The following is a 23,442-nucleotide window of genomic DNA, read 5'->3' on the forward strand; positions in this document are numbered from 1 at the left end:
AAATTATTATGCTTCAAATCCTTTAAGGAAAGACGATTGTCTGCACTGAAAAAAATATTGTCATGAGGTCAAAGATTTCATGTCTTTAAACTACGAATACAAATTTTGCTTAGCATAGAAGACGCATTTCTCTAAAATAAAGTTATTTTCCTTGTCCAAAAGTCGATAAACTTTTCAATGAAGTCGTATTGTCCTTATAATTAAGTGATTTGACTTGAAAATGGGTATCTTAACATAAAAGAAAAAATTTATAGGCTAAGGTCAACTTGACTTTAATAATTGAGAAAAATTCTTTAAATTTAATGAAATTGTCTTTAAATTTGTTGTCTTTTTGCATCTTGACTACAAAGCAAAAAATCGTTCAAATATAGGACATGTTTTTGAAAACTTTATTTTAAAGAAGTTTTGTACTTCAAACATAGCATAATTTCTACTGGAGGTCGAGTCCTAATTTGGAAAATAAAGTTGCCGTTAACCCGTTTTTAAAGGACTTTGATAGCATATGAAGAAAAAAAGCTGAGAAAGCGAAAAATTGAAATTTGCTTCCTAGATGCAAGTACACAAAACCTAAATTTAAAAGAGAATTATGTCTTAAAAGTATCCTTACTTGTATTCTCCGCTTCTTTGGCTCGGAATCAATACCAAATTTTTTAAAGTAAAGACAAAATCTTTGGAACCGAGTATGCTTTTTTTCAGTGTGATCACCAAAAAGCTACGAAAAGTCTTGAGATAAATTTATTATTATTTATTAATGACATTACATTTGAATTTTATTGAAAACTAAACACAATTCTCACAAATCTATTCACTCTTCTTTGCCTCTGGCAGTAATGTGTTCTTCAACTCCTCTAACATTTTCAAAGATGACTCTTTCAGCTTCTTGGCATCTTCGGAATCGGCAAACTCTTCCAATTTGGCCACAATAGCTGCAGATGTAGATTTTACCGAATCAACGTGTTGGGAAATTTTGTTGTAGGTATCTGGCTGGTCTTCTTTGAATTTTGATACTCTCGAGTCCATAGTCTGCTTGAGTTCACTCAAATGATGATCGACGGTACTACGGAAATCCTTTACCACCTGGAGTTCTTGTAGATTCTTTGACTAGGAAATTGCAAGAAAAATTATTTCCATTTCAATGAAAATTAAATTCATTACAAGTAAGTACCTCTTCCTTGAATTTATCAGTCCAAGTATGGAAAGCATTTACGAAATTTTCTAAATGTTGTTCGGCATTTGCTCCGGTTAGATCCTGTACTACTTTATCCACTTCCTTAAGGCCAGTTTCAACTTTATCCTTTAGACTCTCTTCTTCTGCTTTAGGAGCTTCACGAGCAACACGAGCCGATGTAACCTGAAGAGTGTTCACAAAAGACCAAATCCTTTAGATCTAATTGCGATTTCTTATTGATGGTTCACAAAAAGAAAAACTTACGGCAAGTATGGTTAGACCAATGAATAGAATTTGTTTCATTGTGCTTGCGAAGCGGTTTCAAGTCTTGGTTCCTTTGGCAGCAATTCAAATACTTCTGACTACATCATCCTCAATTACAATCAATTTATACTTTATAACAGTTTGGTATTAAGCTTATGCAGTATAACAGTTTCGCTTGACAGCTATATTCGATTTTTGTTTTTGATTTGAATGGAAAATATATGAAAAAAAACTGCATCTTGCATATTGGCAATCAATTAAATGAAAGCAAAAACAAAAAAACTAGAATGATTGATTATTACAGAGGTTTCAAAGGTACAGCTGCTGATGATAACAGTCAATGCTATCACTTTCAATATGTGGGCTACACATTATTGTGCAATGCTATCGTTAAAGCAACCAAAAGAAAAAAAATATTATAAAAAATTATGCAACCTAATTTAGAGTCTACAAAATGTAGTGCCAAAATTCCAGCCGATAGCTTGTTTCTTTTGCAACTTAGTGTAATTTCAACGGACGGACGGACAATGCTAGAATGGCTAAGAATTTCATCAATGCACGAATGTCTGCAGACAAACAACAAATCTGTACTATGTTTCAACACAATGAAACTGAATGCTGTAGGGTATTATAACACTCTTCGTGGAGAGACGAGCATAGGAACAGGGGACATCACCTTGATCAAAAAACTATTTTCTATAGATGTAAATCGCTGTTGCCATGTATTTCAAACAGAATGAAAAACAAATTATAACATCCATGCTAGTTTGGAGGGCATTAAACTCTGATGTAATTGATCTTATTATTTTACAGACATAAAACAAGTATATAACATACAGTAGTAAGTTCGGCCGGACCAAATCTTAAATACCCCCTACCATTAATCAAATATTATAGTTCAATTAGTACGCTTCCCGAAGATAAATTTAAAAATGTTACCTAAAGAGTGATACGGTCAAAATTTGGTCAATATAAACTTGACGTATTTCTTTCAATTTTGCATTTTAAAAACCTGAACACCCCTCATTTTGAACACCCCGGAAGCCGCTGAGACGACAAAGAGAGTTGCCGGTAGTTTCAAGCGAAACCCTAACATCTCTCTCCGAGATGCCGCAAATAAGCTGGGTGTATCGTCTACAACCGTGCATCGAGCCAAAAACCGAGCCGGACTATCGACTTACAAGAAGGTAGTGATTCCAACTCGCGATGATAAACAAAATACGACGGCCAAAGCGCGATCCCGGAGGCTGTACACGACGATGCTGACGAAGTTTGACTGCGTGGTAATGGACGACGAAACCTACGTCAAAGCCGACTACAAGCAGCTTCCGGGACAGGAGTTTTATACGGCAAAAGGAAGGGGAAAGGTAGCAGATATTTTCAAGCACATAAAACTGTCAAAGTTCGCAAAGAAATATCTGGTTTGGCAAGCCATCTGTACCTGTGGCTTGAAAAGAAGCATTTTCATAGCTTCCGGGACTGTCAACCAAGAAATTTACGTGAAAGAGTGTTTGAATAAACGTCTGCTGCCCTTCCTGAAGAAACACGGTTGTTCCGTACTCTTTTGGCCTGATTTGGCATCTTGCCATTACGGTAAAAAGGCCATGGAGTGGTACGCCGCCAACAACGTACAGGTGGTTCCCAAGGACAAGAACCCTCCCAACACGCCAGAGCTCCGCCCAATTGAGAAATACTGGGCTATTGTCAAGCGGAACCTAAAGAAGACCAAACAAGTATATACGGCCGTAAGTTCGGCCAGGCCGAAGCTTATGTACCCTCCATCATGGATTGCGTACAAACTTCTTCTAAACACTGCCATCCACAATCGAATTACTTAAGTTGCGGTAACGCTTGCCGATGGCAAGGTATCTTAAAACCTCCTAGGTTAGGTTAGGTTAGGTTAGGTTAAAGTGGCAGCCCGATTAAATTTCAGGCTCACTTAGACTATTCAGTCCATTGTGATACCACATTTAACTAAAAGTACCTATTACATATGGGCACTTCTAGTCTTAACCACTGAACCTTCTCTATTATTTACTTTTGTGGAACCAACCAGATTGCTCCAAAAACATTAACAAACTGCTTAAGTTAACGTTTTCCAGGTCAGCCAGTAATCTAAAGCTATATGCTCCTAAAATTCGCTTACGCCTTACACAAAAAGCAGGACACTCACACAAGAGGTGTTTAATTGATTCCTTTTCCTCCACGTCATGACAGCTTATACAATAGTCATTATACTTCGCACCTATAGTTTTTGCAAATTCGCCTATCAGGCAGCGACCCGTTATAGCAGATATTAGGAGTGCTATCTGACGCCTTGAGAACACTAGCATATCTAGTGTGCGGTTTAAGTTTAAATGGGGCCATATTTGCTTGGTGTCGTTACAACCCTTGCAATTTTCCCATCGAATATTGGCCATCATAACAGCCTTCTCACCTCCTAACACCATCTTCTAAATTGTATGTCCATACGTGGTATATATTAAATCAAAAAAGATCGATCCAATACGTATATAATTCAGTTTGACAAAGTAGACATAAAATTTTGACGAAATTTTCTACAGAAATAAAATTTTAACAAAATTTTCTATAGAAATAAAATTTTCACAAAATTTGCAATAGAAATAAACTTTTGACAAAATTTTCTATAGAAATAAAATCTTGGTAGATTATTTTTGGCTCGAGTGGCAACCATGATTATGAACCGAATAAAATTTTAACAAAATTTTCTCTAGAAATAAATTTTGACAAAATTTTCTATAGAAATAAAATTTTGACAAAATTTTCTATAGAAATAAAATTTTGGTAGACTATTTTTGGCTCTAGTGGCAACCATGATTATGAACCGATATGGACCAATTTTTATGTGATTGGACCAATTTTGGTATGGTTGTTAGCGACCATATACTAACACCACGTTCCTAATTTGAACCGGATCGGATGAATTTTGCTCCTCCAAGAGGCTCCGGAGGTCAAATCTGGAGAACGTTTTATATGGGGGCTATATATAATTATGGACCGATATGGACCAATTCTGGCACGCTTGTTAAAGATCATATACTAACACCATGTTCCAAATTACAACCGGATTGGATGAAATTTGCTTCTCTTGGAGACTTCGCAAGCCAAATCTGGGGATCGGTTTATATGGGGGCTATATATAATTATGAACCGATGTGGACCAATTTTTACATGGTTGTTAGAGACCATATATCAATATCATGTACCAAATTTCAGGCGGATGGGATGAAATTTGCTTCTCTTTGAGGCTCCGGAACCCAAATCTGGGGATCGGTTTATATGGGCGCTATATATAATTATGGACCGATGTGGACCAATTTTTTCATGGTTGTTAGAGACCATATACCAACATCATGTACCGAATTTCAGCCGGATCGGATGAAATATGCTTCTCTTAGAGGCTCCACAAGCCAAATCTGGGGATCGGTTTATATGGGGGCTATATATAATTAAGGACCGATATGGATTGGATGAAATTTGCTTCTCTTGGAGACTTCGCAAGCCAAATCTGGGGATCGGTTTATATGGGGGCTATATATAATTATGAACCGATGTGGACCAATTTTTACATGGTTGTTAGAGACCATATATCAATATCATGTACCAAATTTCAGGCGGATCGGATGAAATTTGCTTCTCTTTGAGGCTCCGGAACCCAAATCTGGGGATCGGTTTATATGGGCGCTATATATAATTATGGACCGATGTGGACCAATTTTTTCATGGTTGTTAGAGACCATATACCAACATCATGTACCGAATTTCAGCCGGATCGGATGAAATATGCTTCTCTTAGAGGCTCCACAAGCCAAATCTGGGGATCGGTTTATATGGCTCCGGAACCCAAATCTGGGGATCGGTTTATATGGGCGCTATATATAATTATGGACCGATGTGGACCAATTTTTTCATGGTTGTTAGAGACCATATACCAACATCATGTACCGAATTTCAGCCGGATCGGATGAAATATGCTTCTCTTAGAGGCTCCACAAGCCAAATCTGGGGATCGGTTTATATGGCTCCGGAACCCAAATCTGGGGATCGGTTTATATGGGCGCTATATATAATTATGGACCGATGTGGACCAATTTTTTCATGGTTGTTAGAGACCATATACCAACATCATGTACCGAATTTCAGCCGGATCGGATGAAATATGCTTCTCTTAGAGGCTCCACAAGCCAAATCTGGGGATCGGTTTATATGGGGGCTATATATAATTAAGGACCGATATGGACCAATTTTTGCATGATTGTTAGAGATCATATACCAACATCATGTACCAAATTTCAGCCGGATCGGATGAAATTTTCTTCTCTTTGAGGCTCCGCAAGCCAAATCTGGGGATCGGTTTATATGGGGGTTATATATAATTATGGACCGATGTGGACCAATTTTTGCATGGTTGTTAGAGACCATATACCAACACCATGTACCAAATTTCAGCCGGATCGGATGAAATATGCTTCTGTTAGAGGCTCCATAATCCAAATCTGAGGGTCCCTTTATATGGGGGCTATACGTAAAAGTGGACCGATATGGCCCATTTTCAATACCATCCGACCTACTTCGATAACAACTACTTGTGCCAAGTTTCAAGTCGATAGCTTGTTTCGTTCGGAAGTTAGCGGGATTTCAACAGACGGACGGACGGACGGACGGACATGCTTAGATCGACTCAGAATTTCACTACGACCCAGAATATATATACTTTATGGGGTCTTAGACATAAGCGTAGGAAGGCCTCTGGGGAGGGGGCTTAGACCCCCCCAGAAAAAATTTAGCCCCCCCAGAATTTGAAACCCTATTGACGATTTTACATTTTTATAAAAATTAAACAAGTATATACAACCGCACAAAGTTCCGCTAAAGATTTCATGCACAATCGAATTACTTGTGTTGTGGTAGCAGTTGCCGATGGCAATGTTTGAAGTCTGATATTTACGAAATAGAGCTGTGATTGAACTTATGGTTTAGTTGAATAACTAACAGCCTGTTTCTGTACGTCGAACGAGTTCAATCGATCGACTGAAATGCATAGAAACAGCGGTTTTTTGGTTATAAATTCAGCTGTTTGTTTCCATTTTAGTCGATCGACAGAGCTCATTCGACCTACAGAAACAGGCTGTAAAGCTCCTTTATTATATTGTTTAGTCTGGTTTAGTCATCTTAATTAAAAAATAGTAATTGGTATTAAAACTATTCTTTCATAAATTAATATCTTAATAATGCTGCAAAAAAGCGTCGCCAAAAAAGAAGTGAAAATGTTCTTTTGGGTCCCGAAAATGTTCTTTGGGTTCTTTGGGTCCTATATTTATAAAGACCTCGAGCTTCAAGAAACAATAATTTATAATAATTTTTATATTTTTTATGATTTTTAATGCATTCTAACGCTTGTTTGAATATTTTCAAAAATTATCGATTTTTGAATAATTTTTACCATTTTATTTATTCTTACTCTTTTTTAAACTATTTGAAAAACGAATACAAAAATTACGTATTAAAATATGAAAAAACGGAAGTAAAAAACGTCCAGTATAGTTAATATAATTAACTTCTTTGTGAGGACACTTTTGGAAGTGCTTTTAAAGGTGTGCCTTTAAAACAAATCCCAATTTTTTTGCTGGGAAAAGTGTGGAACTACTTTTAGTTGCTTTATTATATATTATTTTGATGTCTATTTTTTATTCTTGTTTATGAAATAAAACAATAATTGAACCTATAAGTTCAGTCTATATAGTTTTAGCTAGGGGGGCTATAGCCCCCCCTAGGAAAATTGTCTAGCTACGCTAATGGTCTTAGAGCAATATTTCGATGTGTTACAAACGGAATGACAAAGTTAATATACCCCCATCCTATGATGGAGGGTATAAAAAACTGCTAAGGACGAGCAACAGTTCAAGGCAAACTGGCTTTCTGCGGCGAAGAAGGTGGACAAGGTGGCTGTACAAAATCTGATGGCAGGTGTCAAGCGTGAGGCCCGGCAATTCGGATTTGGAAAAGCGAAAGCCTAACTGAATATTTTTCCTGAATTTTATACTAATTGAACTTGAAAAAGCAATTTAATTTGATTTTTATACCCTGCTCCACACTGTGGAACAGGGTATTATAAGTTAGTGCATATGTTTGCAACACCCGGAAGGAGACGAGATAGATACATGGTGTCTTTGGCAATAATGCTCAGGGTGGGCTCTTGAGTCGATATAGCGATGTCCGTCTGTCCGTCTGTCCGTGAACACATTTTTGTAATCAAAGTCTAGGTCGCAGTTTTAGTCCAATCGACTTCAAATTTTGCACAAGTATGTGTTTTGGCTCAGAATAGATCCCTATTGATTTTGGAAGAAATCGGTTCAGATTTAGATATAGCTCCCATATATATCTTTCGCCCGATATGGACTTATATGGCCCCAGAAGCCAGAGTTTTACCCTAATTTGCTTAAAATTTTGTACAAGAAGAACAATTAATACTATAGTTAAGTGTGCCAAATTTTATTGAAATCGGTTCAGATTAGATATAGCTCCCATATATATCTTTCGCCCGATATGGACTAATACGGTCCCAGAAGCCAGAGTTTTACCCCAATTTGGTTGAAATTTTGCACAGGGAGTAGAATTAGCATTGTAGCTATATATATCTCCCATATATAGCTTTCGCCCGATTTACACTCATATGACCACAGAGGCCAATTTTTTGCACCGATTTAGTTGCAATTTTGCACAGGGAGTAGAATTAGCATTGTAGCTATGCGTGCCAAACTTGGTTGATATCGGTTCAGATTTAGATATATCTCCCATATATAGCTTTCGCCCGATTTACACTCATATGACCAGAGAGGCCAATTTTTAACTCCGATTTAGTTAAAATTTTGCACAGGGAGTAGAATTAGCGTTGTTGCTATGCGTGCCAAATTTGGTTGAAATCGGTTTAGATTTAGATATATCTCCCATATATAGCTTTCGCCCGATATTCACTAATATGGACCCAGCAGCCAGAATTTTATACCGATTTGCTTGAAATTTTGTACAAACATAACACTTAGTCGTATAGTCAAGTGTGCAAAATTTGATTGAAATCGGCTCAGATTGAGATATAGCTCCCATATATATCTTTCGCCCGATATGATTTTGGAAGAAATCGGTTCAGATTTAGATATAGCTCCCATATATATCTTTCGCCCGATATGGACTTATATGGCCCCAGAAACCAGAGTTTTGGCCCAATTTGGTTGAAATTTTGCACTAGGAGTACAATTAGTAATATAGTCATGTGTGCCAAATTTGATTGACATCGGTTCAGATTTAGATATAGCTCCCATATATATGTTTTTCTGATTTCGACAAAAATGGTCAAAATACCAACATTTTCCTTGTAAAATTGCCACTGCTTAGTCGAAAAGTTGTAAAAATTACTCTAATTTTCTTAAACTTCTAATATATATATCGAGCGATAAATCAAAAATAAACTTTTTCGAAGTTTTCTTAAAATTGCTTCAGATTTAAACGTTTCCCATATTTATACCCTGCGCCACACTGTTTTTTTACTAACATTGTGTTCCACCCTAGTGCATTATCCGACTTAAATTTATAGTCTACTAGCGTAACCCGGCCCGCTTCGCTGCGCCTTCCGAAGCGTATTTGGAGGAACATTTTGCGTTAACTTAGTCAACTATATCCTTCGTGCTGAAAACAAATTCGAAAAGATTTGAATTCTTTTAAACAAATCGGAGTACTTGATTTTTCGTTTATAGGTACAAATACGGCGGGAGAGGGTGTACCTTCTTCTATATTTCTTGTGAATTTTAAGTGTGGTTTGTCAAGGAAAGGTATCCTTCTCCTCAACATATCTGAAAATTAAGCACTATATTATAATAACATACAAAGAATTACTGTTTCCCATCCAATAAATCGGAAAAAGCAAAAATAGTAAAAAATTTTACCACATTGACATTTCCTAAAATATTGAAAAATGATGTACCCTCTATGTTGGCTGCCAATTTCATGTAAATTTAAGTTCTTTACTAAAAAGAAGTCTGGCAGAAGCCTGTGCAAAAATCATAAAATTATGTACCGAGTTCCCATTTAGGTTAGGTTAGGTTATGTGGCAGCCCGATGTATCAGGCTCACTTAGACTATTCAGTCCATTGTGATACCACAGTGGTGAACTTCTCTCTTATCACTGAGTGCTGCCCGATTCCATGTTAAACTCAATGACAAGGGACCTCCTTTTTATAGCCGAGTCCGAACGGCGTTCCACATTCTAGTGAAACCACTTAGAGAAGCTTTGAAACCCTCAGAAATGTCACCAGCATTACTGAGGTGGGATAATCCACCGCTGAAAAACTTTTTGGTGTTCGGTCGTAGCAGGAATCGAACCCACGACCTTGTGTATGCAAGGCGGGCATGCTAACCATTGCACCACGGTGGCTCCCATTTACGGACAACCCTCTACTTTCAATTTAAGAAAAAAAAACGGACAAAAGGGAACCCTCCCCCCACCATCGCTCCACTCCGACCTGATATCGGACTATCACGTACCCTATATTAATTTCACAACTACTCAATGGTCCATACAAATTGTATCGAAGTAAATGGACATAGTTTATTTCAATTTTCCCTTCCCCAACCAGATATCGAAAGATCATATACTTATTTAAAAATCATGTATAAATTTAATCACCTCCTCCCACGTTCCCTGCAAATTTCAAGTAGATCGGCGATGTTTAAATTTTGCTCTATTGTTTTAAAGGGACGTCACTTTCCCCGATACAATATCGACAAACACCGTAGTGAATAGCACCCCTAACCTTCCCTGAAAATTCGTGAAACTTTCCTTCAAGTGTGGGGCAAGGAAGGTTGCCTCTTCGTTCATAACCTTCCCCCACTGCCTATGTAAATTTCAAGAAAACTTAAGAATTGTTGTTTTTTTTGCAGTTTTAGAGGAGGACCTCCTCCCCGACTAAATATCGAAAAGTGATGTAGCGTATCTTATGTAAACGTCCCAGAAAATGTCAAGCAAATTATAAGCCTAAAAGGGCGGCCTCTCTTCCGTCCAAATATCACAAAATCAGGTATCAACTATTAATATCGTAACCTCTCCCCAATCCTCTGTAAATTTGAAGTAACTCGGTAAAAGTTTAATTGTTTCTCTGTATGTACTTAAGAGAAGCGGATGTCTCCCTATGCCCTTTTATTTTTATTAAAAAATTAAGAACCTGATATAAATTTCATAACTCATTTTTTCCGTAAAATTTCAGTCGGGGGAGTTTAGTTTTGTTTGTACTTTCAAAAAAAAAAAAATCTGGCAAAGGGGTGGTCCCCCTCCCCGACCAAATATCGGAAAATAATGTAGCGGATTTTTGTCTAGATGCCAACCCCAACATTCAATGAAAATTTCAAGCAAATCGCATAATTTTGTTCCAAGTTTAAAAAAGTAGGGCAAGGGGGAGGTCCCCCTCCCCGTCCACATATGAAATCATCAGGTACCCCATATTAATTCCATAACCTCACCGCATGTTCTCTGTAAATCTCAGATAATTTAGAGAATTTTAGTTTTTTCACTGTACTTTAAAAAAAAGTCGAACAAAGGGGAGGTCCCCTCCGTCACCAAATATCGAAATATAAAGTAGCGGATCTTTGTATCGATGCCAACCCCAACCTTCAATGAAAATTTCAAGCAAATCGGTCAACTTTGGTCTAATTTTCAAAAAGTCGGACAAAGGGGAGGTCCCCCTCCGCGACCAGGTGTCCAAAAATGAGGTACCCTATTTTCAGCACATGAGTGCCCCCCACGATCTCTGAAAGTTTCAAGTAAATCGGTTCAGCCGTTTTCGCGCCAACCCGGAACATACAAATAAACAAACAAACAAACAAATAAACAAACAAACAAACAAATAAACAAACATAATTTGAATTTTATATATATAGATAGATTTTGTAGAAGTCTATCAAATTCTTCCAGATCGAGTGATATTTAAATGTATGTATTTGGGACAAACCTTTATATATAGCCCCCAACACATTTGACGGATGTGATATGGTATCGAAAATTTAGATCTACAAAGTGGTGCAGGGTATAATATAGTCGGCACCGCCCGACTTTATACTTTCCTTACTTGTTTAAATAAACGATTTCACCGATTTACACGCGTTTTCCCTTGACCAAATTTTGACCGTATCACCCTTTACAAATAACTACGAATCGATATGGACTTTTTGCACGATACATAGAGAGCCAGAATTGAAATATGTGGGTGCTATATACAATTATGACCTTGATATGGACCAATTTTTGTGTGATTGGGAATCGATTTATATATAACTATAGACCGATATGGACCCAGTTAGGCATGGTTGTTAACGGCCATACTAGCACAATGTACCAAATTTCAACTGACTCGGATGAAATTTGTTCCTCCAAGAGGCTCCAAAACCAAATCTATGAATCGGTTTATATGGGGGCTATATATGATTATGGACTGATATGGACCACTTTTGGCATGGTTGTTAAATATCATATACTACCACCACGTACCCAATTTCAACCAGATCGGATGAATTTTCCATAAAGCACCGGAGGTCAAATCTGGGGATCGGTTTATATGGGAGCTATATATAGTTATGTACTCATATGAACCAATTCCTGCATGGTTGTTGGATACAATATACTAACATCACGAACCAAATTTCAACCGAATTGGATGAATTTTGCACTTCCAAGGGGCTCCGGAAATCAAATCTGGGAATCGGTTTATATGGGGTCTATATAAAGGGTGATTTGTTAAGAGCTTGATAACTTTTAAAAAAAAAAAACGCATAAAATTTGCAAAATCTCATCGGTTCTTTATTGAAACGTTAGATTGGTCCATGACATTTACTTTTTGAAGATAATTTCATTTAAATGTTGACCGCGGCTGCGTCTTAGGTGGTCCATTCGGAAAGTCCAATTTTGGGCAACTTTTTCGAGCATTTCGGCCGGAATAGCCCGAATTTCTTCGGAAATGTTGTCTTCCAAAGCTGGAATAGTTGCTGGCTTATTTCTGTAGACTTTAGACTTGACGTAGCCCCACAAAAAATAGTCTAAAGGCGTCAAATCGCATGATCTTGGTGGCCAACTTACCGGTCCATTTCTTGAGATGAATTGTTCTCCGAAGTTTTCCCTCAAAATGGCCATAGAATCGCGAGCTGTGTGGCATGTAGCGCCATCTTGTTGAAACCACATGTCAACCAAGTTCAGTTCTTCCATTTTTGGCAACAAAAAGTTTGTTAGCATCGAACGATAGCGATCGCCATTCACCGTAACGTTGCGTCCAACAGCATCTTTGAAAAAATACGGTCCAATGATTCCACCAGCGTACAAACCACACCAAACAGTGCATTTTTCGGGATGCATGGGCAGTTCTTGAACGGCTTCTGGTTGCTCTTCACTCCAAATGCGGCAATTTTGCTTATTTACGTAGCCATTCAACCAGAAATGAGCCTCATCGCTGAACAAAATTTGTCGATAAAAAAGCGGATTTTCTGCCACTGATTTTGGTAATAAAATTCAATGATTTGCAAGCGTTGCTCGTTAGTAAGTCTATTCATGATGAAATGTCAAAGCATACTGAGCATCTTTCTCTTTGACACCATGTCTGAAATCCCACGTGATCTGTCAAATACTAATGCATGAAAATCCTAACCTCAAAAGAATCACCCTTTATAATTATGGACCGATTTTTGCATGGGTGTTTGAGGCCATATATTAACACCACGTACCAAATTTCAAAAGAATCAGATGAATTTTGGTCTTCCAAGAGGCTCCGGAGGTCATCTGATGATCGGTTTATATGGGGGCTATATATAATTATGGACCGATGTGGACCAATTTTCGCATGGTTGTTAGAGATCATATGCTGACGTCATGTACCTAATTTCAACCGGATCGGATGAAATTTGCTTCTCTTCGATGCTCCTCCAGCCAAATCTGGGGATCGGTTTATGTGGGGGCTATATATAATTATGGACCGATGTCAACACCATGTACAAAATTTCAGCCGGATTGGATGAAATTTGCTTCTCTTAGAGGATCGGCAACGCAAATTTTAGGGTCCGTTTATATGGGGGCTATATGAAAAAGTGGACCGATATGGCCCATTTGCAATACCATCCGACCTACATCAATAAAAACTACTTGTGGCAAGTTTCAAGTCGATAGCTTGTTTCGTTCGGAAGTTGGCGTGATTTCATCAGACGGACGGACGGACGGAGGGCATGCTCAGATCGACTCAGAATTTCACCACGACCCAGAATATATATATACTTTATGGGGTCTTAGAGCAATATTTCGATGTGTTACAAACGGAATGACAAAGTTAATATACCCCCATCCTATGGTGGAGGGTATAAAAACGAAAAAATTAAATTTGCTTACTAGAAGCAAGTACACAAAGTATCCTTATGCTAAAAGTATCCTTATTAGTTTTCTCCGCTTCTTTGGCTCGCAATCAATACCACAAGCTTTGAAGTAAGTATAAAATCTTTGGAACAGAGCATGCTTTTTTTTCAGTGTAGCCTCATTTGTATGCGGATGCAAATGTAGTTGCCTAGACTTTGAAATGCCTTAAGGAGGGACCCTTTATGTATTGCACCGTAGTGCAATGGTTAGCACACTGAACAAAATATTGTCTTAAGGTCAAAGATTTCATGTCTTTCAAATACGAATGCAAATTTTGCTTAGCATAGAAGACGCATTTCTCTAATATAAAGTTTTTTTCCTTGTCCAAAAGTCGATAAACCTTTCAATGAAGTCATATTGTCCTTCTAAGTAAGTGATTTCACTTAAAAATGGGTATCATAACATGAAAGAAAAAATTTTTTGGCTAAGGTCAACTTGACTTTAATAATTCAGAAAAATTCTTTAAATTTAATGAAATTGTCTTTAAATTTGTTGTCTGTTTGCATCTTGACTACAAAGCAAAAAATCGTTCAAATATAGGACATGTTTTTCAAAACTTTATTTTAAAGAGGTTTTTTACTTGAAACATAGCATAATTTCTACTGGAAGTCGAGACTTAATTTGGAAAATAAGGATGTTTTTAACTCGTTTTTAAAGGACTTTGATAGCATGTGAAGAAAAAAAGCTGAAAAAGTGAAAACATTAAATTTGCTTCCTAGAAGCAAGTACACAAAACCTAAATTTAAAAGAGAATTGTGTCTTAAAAGTATCCTTACTTGTATTCTTCGCTTCTTTGGCTCGGAATCAATACCAAAATTTTTAAAGTAAATACAAAATCTATGGAACCGGGCATGCTTTTTTTTCAGTGCATGACCGCCTTGCATACACAAGGTCGTGGGTTCGATTCCTGCTTCGACCGAACACCAAAAAGTTTTTCAGCGGTGGATTATCCCACCTCAGTAATGCTGGTGACATTTCTGAGGGTTTCAAAGCTTCTATAAGTGGTTTCGCTGCAATGTGGAACACCGTCCGGACTCGGCTGTAAAAAAAGGTCCCTTGTCATTGAGCATAACATGGAATCGGGCAGCACTCAGTGATAAGAAAGAGGTCCACCAATGTGGTATCAGAATAGACTGAATAGTCTAATTGAGACTGAAATGTTACATCGGCCTGCCACCTAGCCTAACCTAACCTTTATGTATGGCATGAGAACTGTATCAAGTTAATTTCTTAATTAAGTTAATGAAGCCGAACAATTTCTATTCCATCTTAATTACTTATCAACCACAACAATTATTTGCTCCTATAAGTATGTGCAATATTTTAGTTTTATTTCTATTGAAATGTTAATATTTTGATTGTGAGTTTAATTGGGAAAAGTTCAAATTTTCTACTGTGGTGAATTTTCGAAAGCTTAACATAGCTTAAATATAATTATTTGTGACAGTAAGTGTAATAGAGAAGGTAAAAATAAATATTGAGGCCAAAGATTTCATGTCCTTGAAATACACACAAAAAAATTTCACGAAAATTTTTCCAATTAAAATTATAATTGAGTTTTAAAAAATATTCAATTAACCCTGCTATTATGTTGGGGTCATTTGATGACCCAAATCGAATTTATTATTACCGCATTTCTTTGTGGTGGAATATAATTAAAAAATCTTACTACTCAGTGCATGAATTGGTGAAATGTACTCAATTCAATAGGGGTTGTAAAAATTTTATGTTCGTAGGACTTTCTATTCTTGGTGTATACACATAACAGGTTGGGGTCATTTTATGACCCCATATATTACACAGGGGAACAAACTCGAACTTTTTTGTGTTCATGTGAAATTTATAGCAAATTTTAGTAATTTGAGGTCGCTGAATCCAAATATACACGTTTTTTTCTATCAGCTTGACTTTTCGAGATATACCGTTATTTTCAAAATTGAGGCACTTCTGCTACACATATTGGAAAAACTTGAAAATCCTTTACATTGTTTTTCAATTTTCTAAGTAGTTTTAGAGATATCGTTCAAGTTTTGAAAAAAAAAAAAAATTGAAATTTTTAACAAAAAAAAAATAAAGTTTGTTCTTTAAAAATTCCTACAAAATAAAAATGGGGCGAAAATCACAGTTTTGGTTCAGAAATAGTTAGTTTAATATATTTCGAATCAACGAGCATTATTTCATTACAATCGGTGCACGACTTTTAATATTGTTCACGATTTACTGAATTGATATAAATCGCGATTTCCGTATAAAAATGACATTTTCTAATGGGTGAATGTTTGTATGTAATAAGTTAGTTTTTTTATGGTTCTGTTGATGAAGATTGAATATTGTTTTTATAGCTATTTGGGACGATGAATCCAAATCTGCACGTGGTTCCACATTTCGGTGAAACCACATAGAGAAGCTTTGAAACTCAGAAATGTCACCAGCATTACTGAGAAGAGATATTATTCCACCCGCTGAAAAAATACTTTGGTGTTTGGTCGAAATTGGGGTTGAACCCATGACCCTTTGTAAAACGGGCATGATAACCATTGCGCCACGGTAGCTCGCATTACCACCTACATACAACTTTTTTACAACCAAAAGGCGCGAGTAAATTAAAAAAGCATAACTGGCTAAATAAACGGTATGTTCGTCTCACCGACAGAAAATTCCAGTACAACAACCTATTCCGATGATCACAAACTATAAAAAACCTTCTAATTAGATACACATTTCATTTTATTTTACAAAATTAAGTGTGGGTCATAATATGACCCCAACATAAAATCTGTAAGTTTTTTCTAACATAGTAGCAGGGTTAAAATTTTAATTGATCCAACAAATTTTTTAATTGAAACAAAAATCAATCATAAAAATAATAGTATCAATTAATTTTTTAATTGGATCAATTAACTTTTTAATTGACCTTCAATTAATTTTTTAATTGATACTATCATTTCTGTGATTGAAGACATTTCAATTAAAAATTAATTGGATCAATTAATTTCGTGATTGAATCAGAAAAATTTTTTTTTTATGTGTACGAATGCGATTTTTGTCTTTCAACATTTTATTTTAGAGACGATTTTTACTTGAAACATTCCATTAGTTCTACTTGAAGTAGAGTCTGAATTTGAAACACGTTTTTAATGGGACTTTGATAGCACATGAGGAGAAAAATTGAAACAAGTATAAACGGCCGTAAGTTCGGCCAGGCCGAAGCTTATGTACCCTCCACCATGGATTGCGTAGAAACTTCTACTGAAGCCGATGGCAAGGTATCTTAAAACACCGTAATATATACCACATAGTCCATACGTGGTATATATTAATCCTCCGTCATACACATGTTTCGATAGTCACATTCGTAACACATGGGGCCTGGCCAGACCCACAATGTATTTGAATGTATTTATATGGAAAATATGCTATTTTGTTGATATTATTACATTATTACTGTTGTATTTTCCGTCCTGATTTTTTTACACATCGATATGTAATAAAATTTTAGGAGGGTACCAGAAGTTTTAAGTCTCCAGCTATATTATAAATGTATTTTAATTACAATTAGAATCGAAAAAGGTCTGGCCAGACTCATGTGTCTGTCCGAGGGTTAAACCAAAAAAAGCCGATTAAATACGTATATAATTAAGTTTAAAGTTTCTATACACTGAAAAAAATATTGTCGTGAGGTCAAAGATTTCATGTCTTTAAAATACGAATACAAATTTTGCTTAGCATAGAAGACGCATTTCTCTAAAATAAAGTTATTTTCTTTGTCCAAAAGTCGATAAACTTTTCAATGAAGTCGTATTGTCCTTATAATTAAGTGATTTGACTTAAAAATGGGTATCTTAACATGAAAGAAAAAAATTATAGGCTAAGGTCAACTTGACTTTAATAATTCAGAAAAATTCTTTAAATTTAATGAAATTGTCTTTAAATTTGTTGTCTTTTTGCATCTTGACTACAAAGCAAAAAATCGTTCAAATATAGGACATGTTTTTCAAAACTTTATTTTAAAGAAGTTTTTACTTCAAACATAGCATAATTTCTACTGGAAGTCGAGTCCTAATTTGGAAAATAAAGTTGCCGTTAACTCGTTTTTAAAGGACTTTGATAGCATATGAAGAAAAAAAGCTGAGAAAGCGAAAAATTAAAATTTGCTTCCTAGAAGCAAGTACACAAACCCTAAATTTAAAAGAGAATTGTGTCTTAAAAGTATCCTTACTTGTATTCTCCGCTTCTTTGGCTCGGAATCAATACCAAATTTTTTAAAGTAAAGACAAAATCTTTGGATCTTTTAAATAAAATTTTGACAAAATAAAATTTTGACAACATTTTCTATTGAAGTAAAATTTTCAAAAATTTTCTACAGAAATAAAATTTTAAAAAAATTTTCTATAGAAATAAAATTTTAAAAAATTTTCTATAGAAATAAAATTTTGTCAAAATTTTCTATAGAAATAACATTTTGACAATGTTTTCTATAAAAATAAAATTTTGGTAGATTATTTTTGGCTCGAGTGGCAACCATGATTATGAACCGATATGGAATTTTTGTGTGATTGGGGATCGGCTATATATAACTATAGACCGATATGGACTTATTTTGACATGGTTATTAGCGGCCTTATACTAACACCACGTTGTAAATTTTAACCGGATCGGATGAATTTTGCTCCTCCAAGAGGCTCCGGAGATCAAATCTGGGGAACGGTTTATATGGGGGCTATATATAATTATGGACCGATATGGACCAATTCTTGCATGGTTGTTAGAGACCATATACTAACACCACGTACCAAATTTCAACCGGATCGGATGAATTTTGCTCTTGTAAGAGGCTCCGGAGGACAAATCTGGGGATCGATTTATATGGGGGCTATATATAATTTTGGACCGATATGTACCAATTCTTGCATGGTTGTTAGAGACCATATACTAACACCACGTACCAAATTTCAACCGGATCGGATGAATTTTTCTCCTCTAAGAGGTCCCGGAGGTCAAATCTGGGGATCGGTTTATATGGGGGCTATATATAATTATGGACCGATGTGGACCAATTTGTGCATGGTTGTTAGAGACCATATACTAACACCATGTACCAAATTTCAGCCGGATCGGATGGAATTTACTTCTCTTAGAGCAATCGCAAGCCAAATTTAGGGGTCCGATTATATGGGGGCTATACATAAAAGTGGACCGATATGGACCAACTTTTGCATGGTTGTTAGAGACCCTATACTAACACCATGTACCAAATTTCAGCCGGATCGGATGAAATTTGCTTCTCTTAGAGCACTCGCAAGCCAAATTTAGGGGTCCGTTTATATGGGGGCTATACGTAAAAGTGGAACGATATGGCCCATTTGCAATAGCATCCGACCTACATCAATAACAACTACTTGTGCCAAGTTTCAAGTCGATAGCTTGTTTCGTTCGGAAGTTAGCGTGATTTCAACAGACGGACATGCTCAGATCGACTCAGAATTTCACCACGACCAGAATATATATACTTTATGGGGTCTTAGAGCAATATTTCGATGTGTTACAAACGGAATGACAAAGTTAATATACCCCCATCCTATGGTGGAGGGTATAAAAAGGAATACAAACAAATACGCAACTACCGCTACTTTGGCTCCGAATCAGTGTTGCCAATTTAGCTCTTTTCCTGCTAGATTTGGCTTTTTTTGAAGACGTTTAGCGGGAAAAAAATGCATTTAGCTTTTTTTCTGGCTTTTTTTCATGACCCTTTTAGCTATTTTTGGCTTTTTTATTTTCGACATGTTCCTATTGAAATATGGATAAAACTTCGTTTTTATCTAAGTCTTGCTGCCAGAATAAGGTTTTCCGCATATTTCAAAGCTCAATTGAAGCCTTAATAATTATTCCAGCCATTATGCGGGCATTTTTGCAGCAAATACACCTTGTTGTAAAGTTTTTTCCTCGTATTCATAAAAGTTATCGTAAACTGTAAATCTACTATTACCCTACAAATTCCTTATATAAGCTGTCAGTAAATTATTAGGAATATTAGGAATAATAGCATTTGACTCGTTTATCCTTTCTATGTTATTATATTTAATACGTATTCTAAAGTTATTATGATATTACTAAATTAAAATAGTAGATGTGAATTGCTTTGTACACTGAAAAAATATTGTCATGAGGCCAAAGATTTCATGTCTTTAAAATACGAACGCGAATTTTGGTTATAATAGCATTTGTGAATTTCTCTTATATGTTATAAACTGTTTTCCTTGTCCAAAAGCCGATAAAATGGTTTTGTCCTTATAGTTAAGTGATTCAACGTAAAAATGGGTATCTTTTCATGAAAGAAGGCTAGGGTCAATTCTAAAAAATTCTTAAAATTAATTAAATAGTCTTTAAATTTGTGGAGTTTTTGTATCTTGACCACAAACCAAAATAGCGTTCAAAAATAGAAGAGGTTTTTTAACATTTTATTTTAAAAACGTGTACACAGAATAATTTCTACTTAAAGTCGAGTATGAATTTGGAAATTTAAGTTGCGTTAGCACGTTTTTAAAGCACTGTGATAGCTCATGAAGAAAAAGCTGAAAAAACGAATATATTCAAATTTGACTCTGAATCAATACCAAAATCATTAGTGTACAAAATCTTTGGAACCGAACATAGAAATAATTAAGGAAATAAAGTTTTGAATGTGGTATTATTTTTTTAACATCAAAAAAAAAAAAAAATGCAATAAAAAATTCGTAGTGATAGGATCAAAATAAATCTGCTATTTATTAATGGAATGGATTCACATTTACGAAAACTGGACAATAGGTTTGTATGGGAAATTTTCGAATAAAAGTATTCGGTATAAACTTGCAAGACATTTAGAATGTGTTTTATTCTCTTGGGTAATATTAGGAGAAGTGTACACGTTCACGAATTTATCATTAATTCAGTTAAAATGAAAGATATTGATATTTTCTAATGCAGTTCTATGTGACATTGGACTTGTTGATGATTAACCAGCTGATAATTGCAAGTTTACCGGGAAAAAAGTTTTTACTAGGAAATATAAATGAAGGACTTCCAGTAAAAATTTGTGATAGTAATCAAAATGTATCGAGTACGCAAACAGAGCTAATATGACATAGATTTTCTTACAGTCTCACAGAAATGGAAATAAAATGAATACAATTAAAAAAATATGAATTTTAAGTGAAATAAAACCTTTAAGTTTGTTAAATTTGAATGTGACTTTTGATACAAAAAAATTTAGCTTTTTTTCTAGCTATTTTTTAACATTTTTTTAGCTTTTTTGGACAAATCTAGCGGTTTTTGGTGAAACAATTCTGGCAACGCTGCTCCGAATCAATTCCAAAATCATCAGTGTAAAGACAACATCTTTGAATTAACCGAAAGTTTGGCCAGCCCGAGTCATATGTACCATCCATGAAATATTCCGTACAAAGTTAAAGACTAACATCCACAATCGAATTACTTGGATTGTGATAATACACTAAAAAAAGTTAGCTTGCATCTAAAAATGTTTACCTTCTACTATGTATTTTGGAATTGATTCTGAGCCAAAGATGCGCCTTCTCAAAAAGCAAGTTAGTTTTTTGGGACCTACCTTCATTTAAATGTAGGCTCTAAAAAATTAAAAATTACATTGAGAAAAAATATTTACATGATATTAAAGATTGCGCAACCTAAATTTTAGGATGAGCAATTTACAAATTATTAAGAACAAATTTCTTTCATATAATGAAATTTTGATTAAAATAAAGTTTATAATCTTTGGTCCAAATTTTTATCAAATTTAGGTTACAAATTTTGGAAATCGTATGTCTTTGAGGTAAGGCAAATTTTCTTTAAAGAAAAGAATCAAATGTTTGATTTAACGAAATCGTCCTAAATTAAATTAAATATTTAATATTTACGTTTAAGATAAAAACGCTTCAAATATAGGCGAAGTCTAATTTGGAAGATTTTGCATCTTCAGTTAATTTTTTTTTATACCCTTCACCATAGGATGAGGGTATATTAACTTTTTCATTCCGCTTGTAACACATCGAAATATTGGTCTAAGACCCCATAAAGTATATATATTCTAGATCGTGGTGAAATTCTGAGTCGGTCTAGCTATAGTCGTCCATCTGTCCGGCTAACTTCCGAACGAAACAAGCTATCGACTTGAAACTTGGCACAAGTAGTTGTTATTGATGTAGGTCGGATGGTATTGAAAATTAGTCATACTGGACCACGTTTACGTATAGCCCCCATATAAACCGACCCCCAGATTTGACTTGCGGAGGCTCTAGTAGGAGCAAATTTCATCCGATCCAGTTGAAATTTGGTATGTGATGTTAGTATATGACCTCTTATACCCATGAAAAATTGGTACATAATTATATATAGCCCCCATATAAACCGATCCCCAGACTTTGCCTGCGGATCCTCTTGGAGGAGCAAATTTTATCCGATTCGGTTGAAATTTGGTAAGTGGTGTTAGGTTAGGCTAGGTTAGGTGGCAGCCCGATGTATCAGGCTCACTTAGACTATTCAGTCCATTGTGATACCACATTGGTAAACTTCTCTGTTATCACTGAGTGCTACCCGATTCCATGTTAAGCTCAATGACAAGGGACCTCCTTTTTATAGCCGAATCAGAAAGGCGTTCCACATAGCAGTGAAACCACTTAGAGAAGTTTTGAAACCTGTAGAAATGTCACCAGCGTTGCTGGTTACATTTCTGAGGGTAAGTGGTGTTATTATATGGTCTCTAACAACCATGCAAAAATTGGTCCATATCGGTCCCTAATTATATATGGCCCCCATATGAACCGATCCCCCAGATTTGGCTTTCGGAGCCTCTTGGAGGAGTAAAATTTATCCGATTCGGTTGAAATTTTCTAAGTTGTGTAAGTATATGGCCAGTAACAACCATGCATAAATTTATCCATATCGGTCCATAATTATATATAGCCCCCATATAAGCCGATCTCCAGATTTGACCTCGGGAGCCTCTTGGAGGAGCAACTTTCGTGCGATTCCGTTAAAATTTTGTACGTTATATTAGTATTTGGTTTCTAAAAAACATGCAGTGAAGCCACTTAGAGAAGCTTTGAAACCTTTAGAAATGTCACCAGCATTACTGAGGTGGGATAAACCACCGCTAAAAAACTTTTTGGTGTTCGAAAGATGCTGGAATCGCACCCAAGACCTTGTGTATGCAAGGCGGGCATGCTAACCATTGCACCACGGTGGCTCCCAAAGAGCAAATTTCTTGGAGACGCAAATTTCATCCGATTCAGCTGAAATTTGGTACTTTGTGTTAGTATATTGTCGCTAACAAACATGCCAAATGTGTTCCATATCGGTCCATAGTTATATATAGCCCCAGAATTTACTTCTTCCAGGACAAGTAAATTTCTTTAGATCTTGCTAAAATTTGGTACTAATCACACAAAAATTGGATCATATATTTTTAGAGTAGTGCATTGTAATTCGTTAAATTGGCCCTGTAAAGGCTTTGAATTGCTTAAATAAATGGAAAATAAAAAAAAAAAAATAAAAA

The 23,442-nt window shown here is 35.7% G+C and overlaps 1 protein-coding gene across 1 annotated transcript; it reads right to left on the minus strand.

Moving 5' to 3' along the window:
• Positions 1 to 724: 724 nt before the first annotated feature.
• On the minus strand, positions 725 to 1,589 carry LOC142240084 (uncharacterized). The gene is made up of 3 exons (XM_075311802.1): positions 1,433 to 1,589; positions 1,166 to 1,351; positions 725 to 1,101 (listed from the first exon to the last, which is right to left on the minus strand). Exons 1-3 carry the CDS (start codon positions 1,469 to 1,471, stop codon positions 802 to 804), a joined length of 525 nt encoding a protein of 174 aa, XP_075167917.1. The 5' UTR covers positions 1,472 to 1,589; the 3' UTR covers positions 725 to 801.
• Between the last annotated feature and the right edge of the window lie 21,853 nt (positions 1,590 to 23,442).

Source organism: Haematobia irritans, chromosome 5 (assembly GCF_050003625.1).
Source record: "Haematobia irritans isolate KBUSLIRL chromosome 5, ASM5000362v1, whole genome shotgun sequence".
NCBI lineage: Eukaryota > Metazoa > Arthropoda > Insecta > Diptera > Muscidae > Haematobia > Haematobia irritans.

Bases quoted from the DNA above. Each gene is read 5' to 3' on its own strand.
- LOC142240084 (XM_075311802.1), bottom strand. From the start codon at position 1,471: ATGAAACAAATTCTATTCATTGGTCTAACCATACTTGCC. The intron at 1,352-1,432 runs GTAAGTTTTTCT...AACACTCTTCAG, and splicing joins TTGGTCTAACCATACTTGCC to GTTACATCGGCTCGTGTTGC. The intron at 1,102-1,165 runs GTACTTACTTGT...GCAATTTCCTAG, and splicing joins CTGATAAATTCAAGGAAGAG to TCAAAGAATCTACAAGAACT.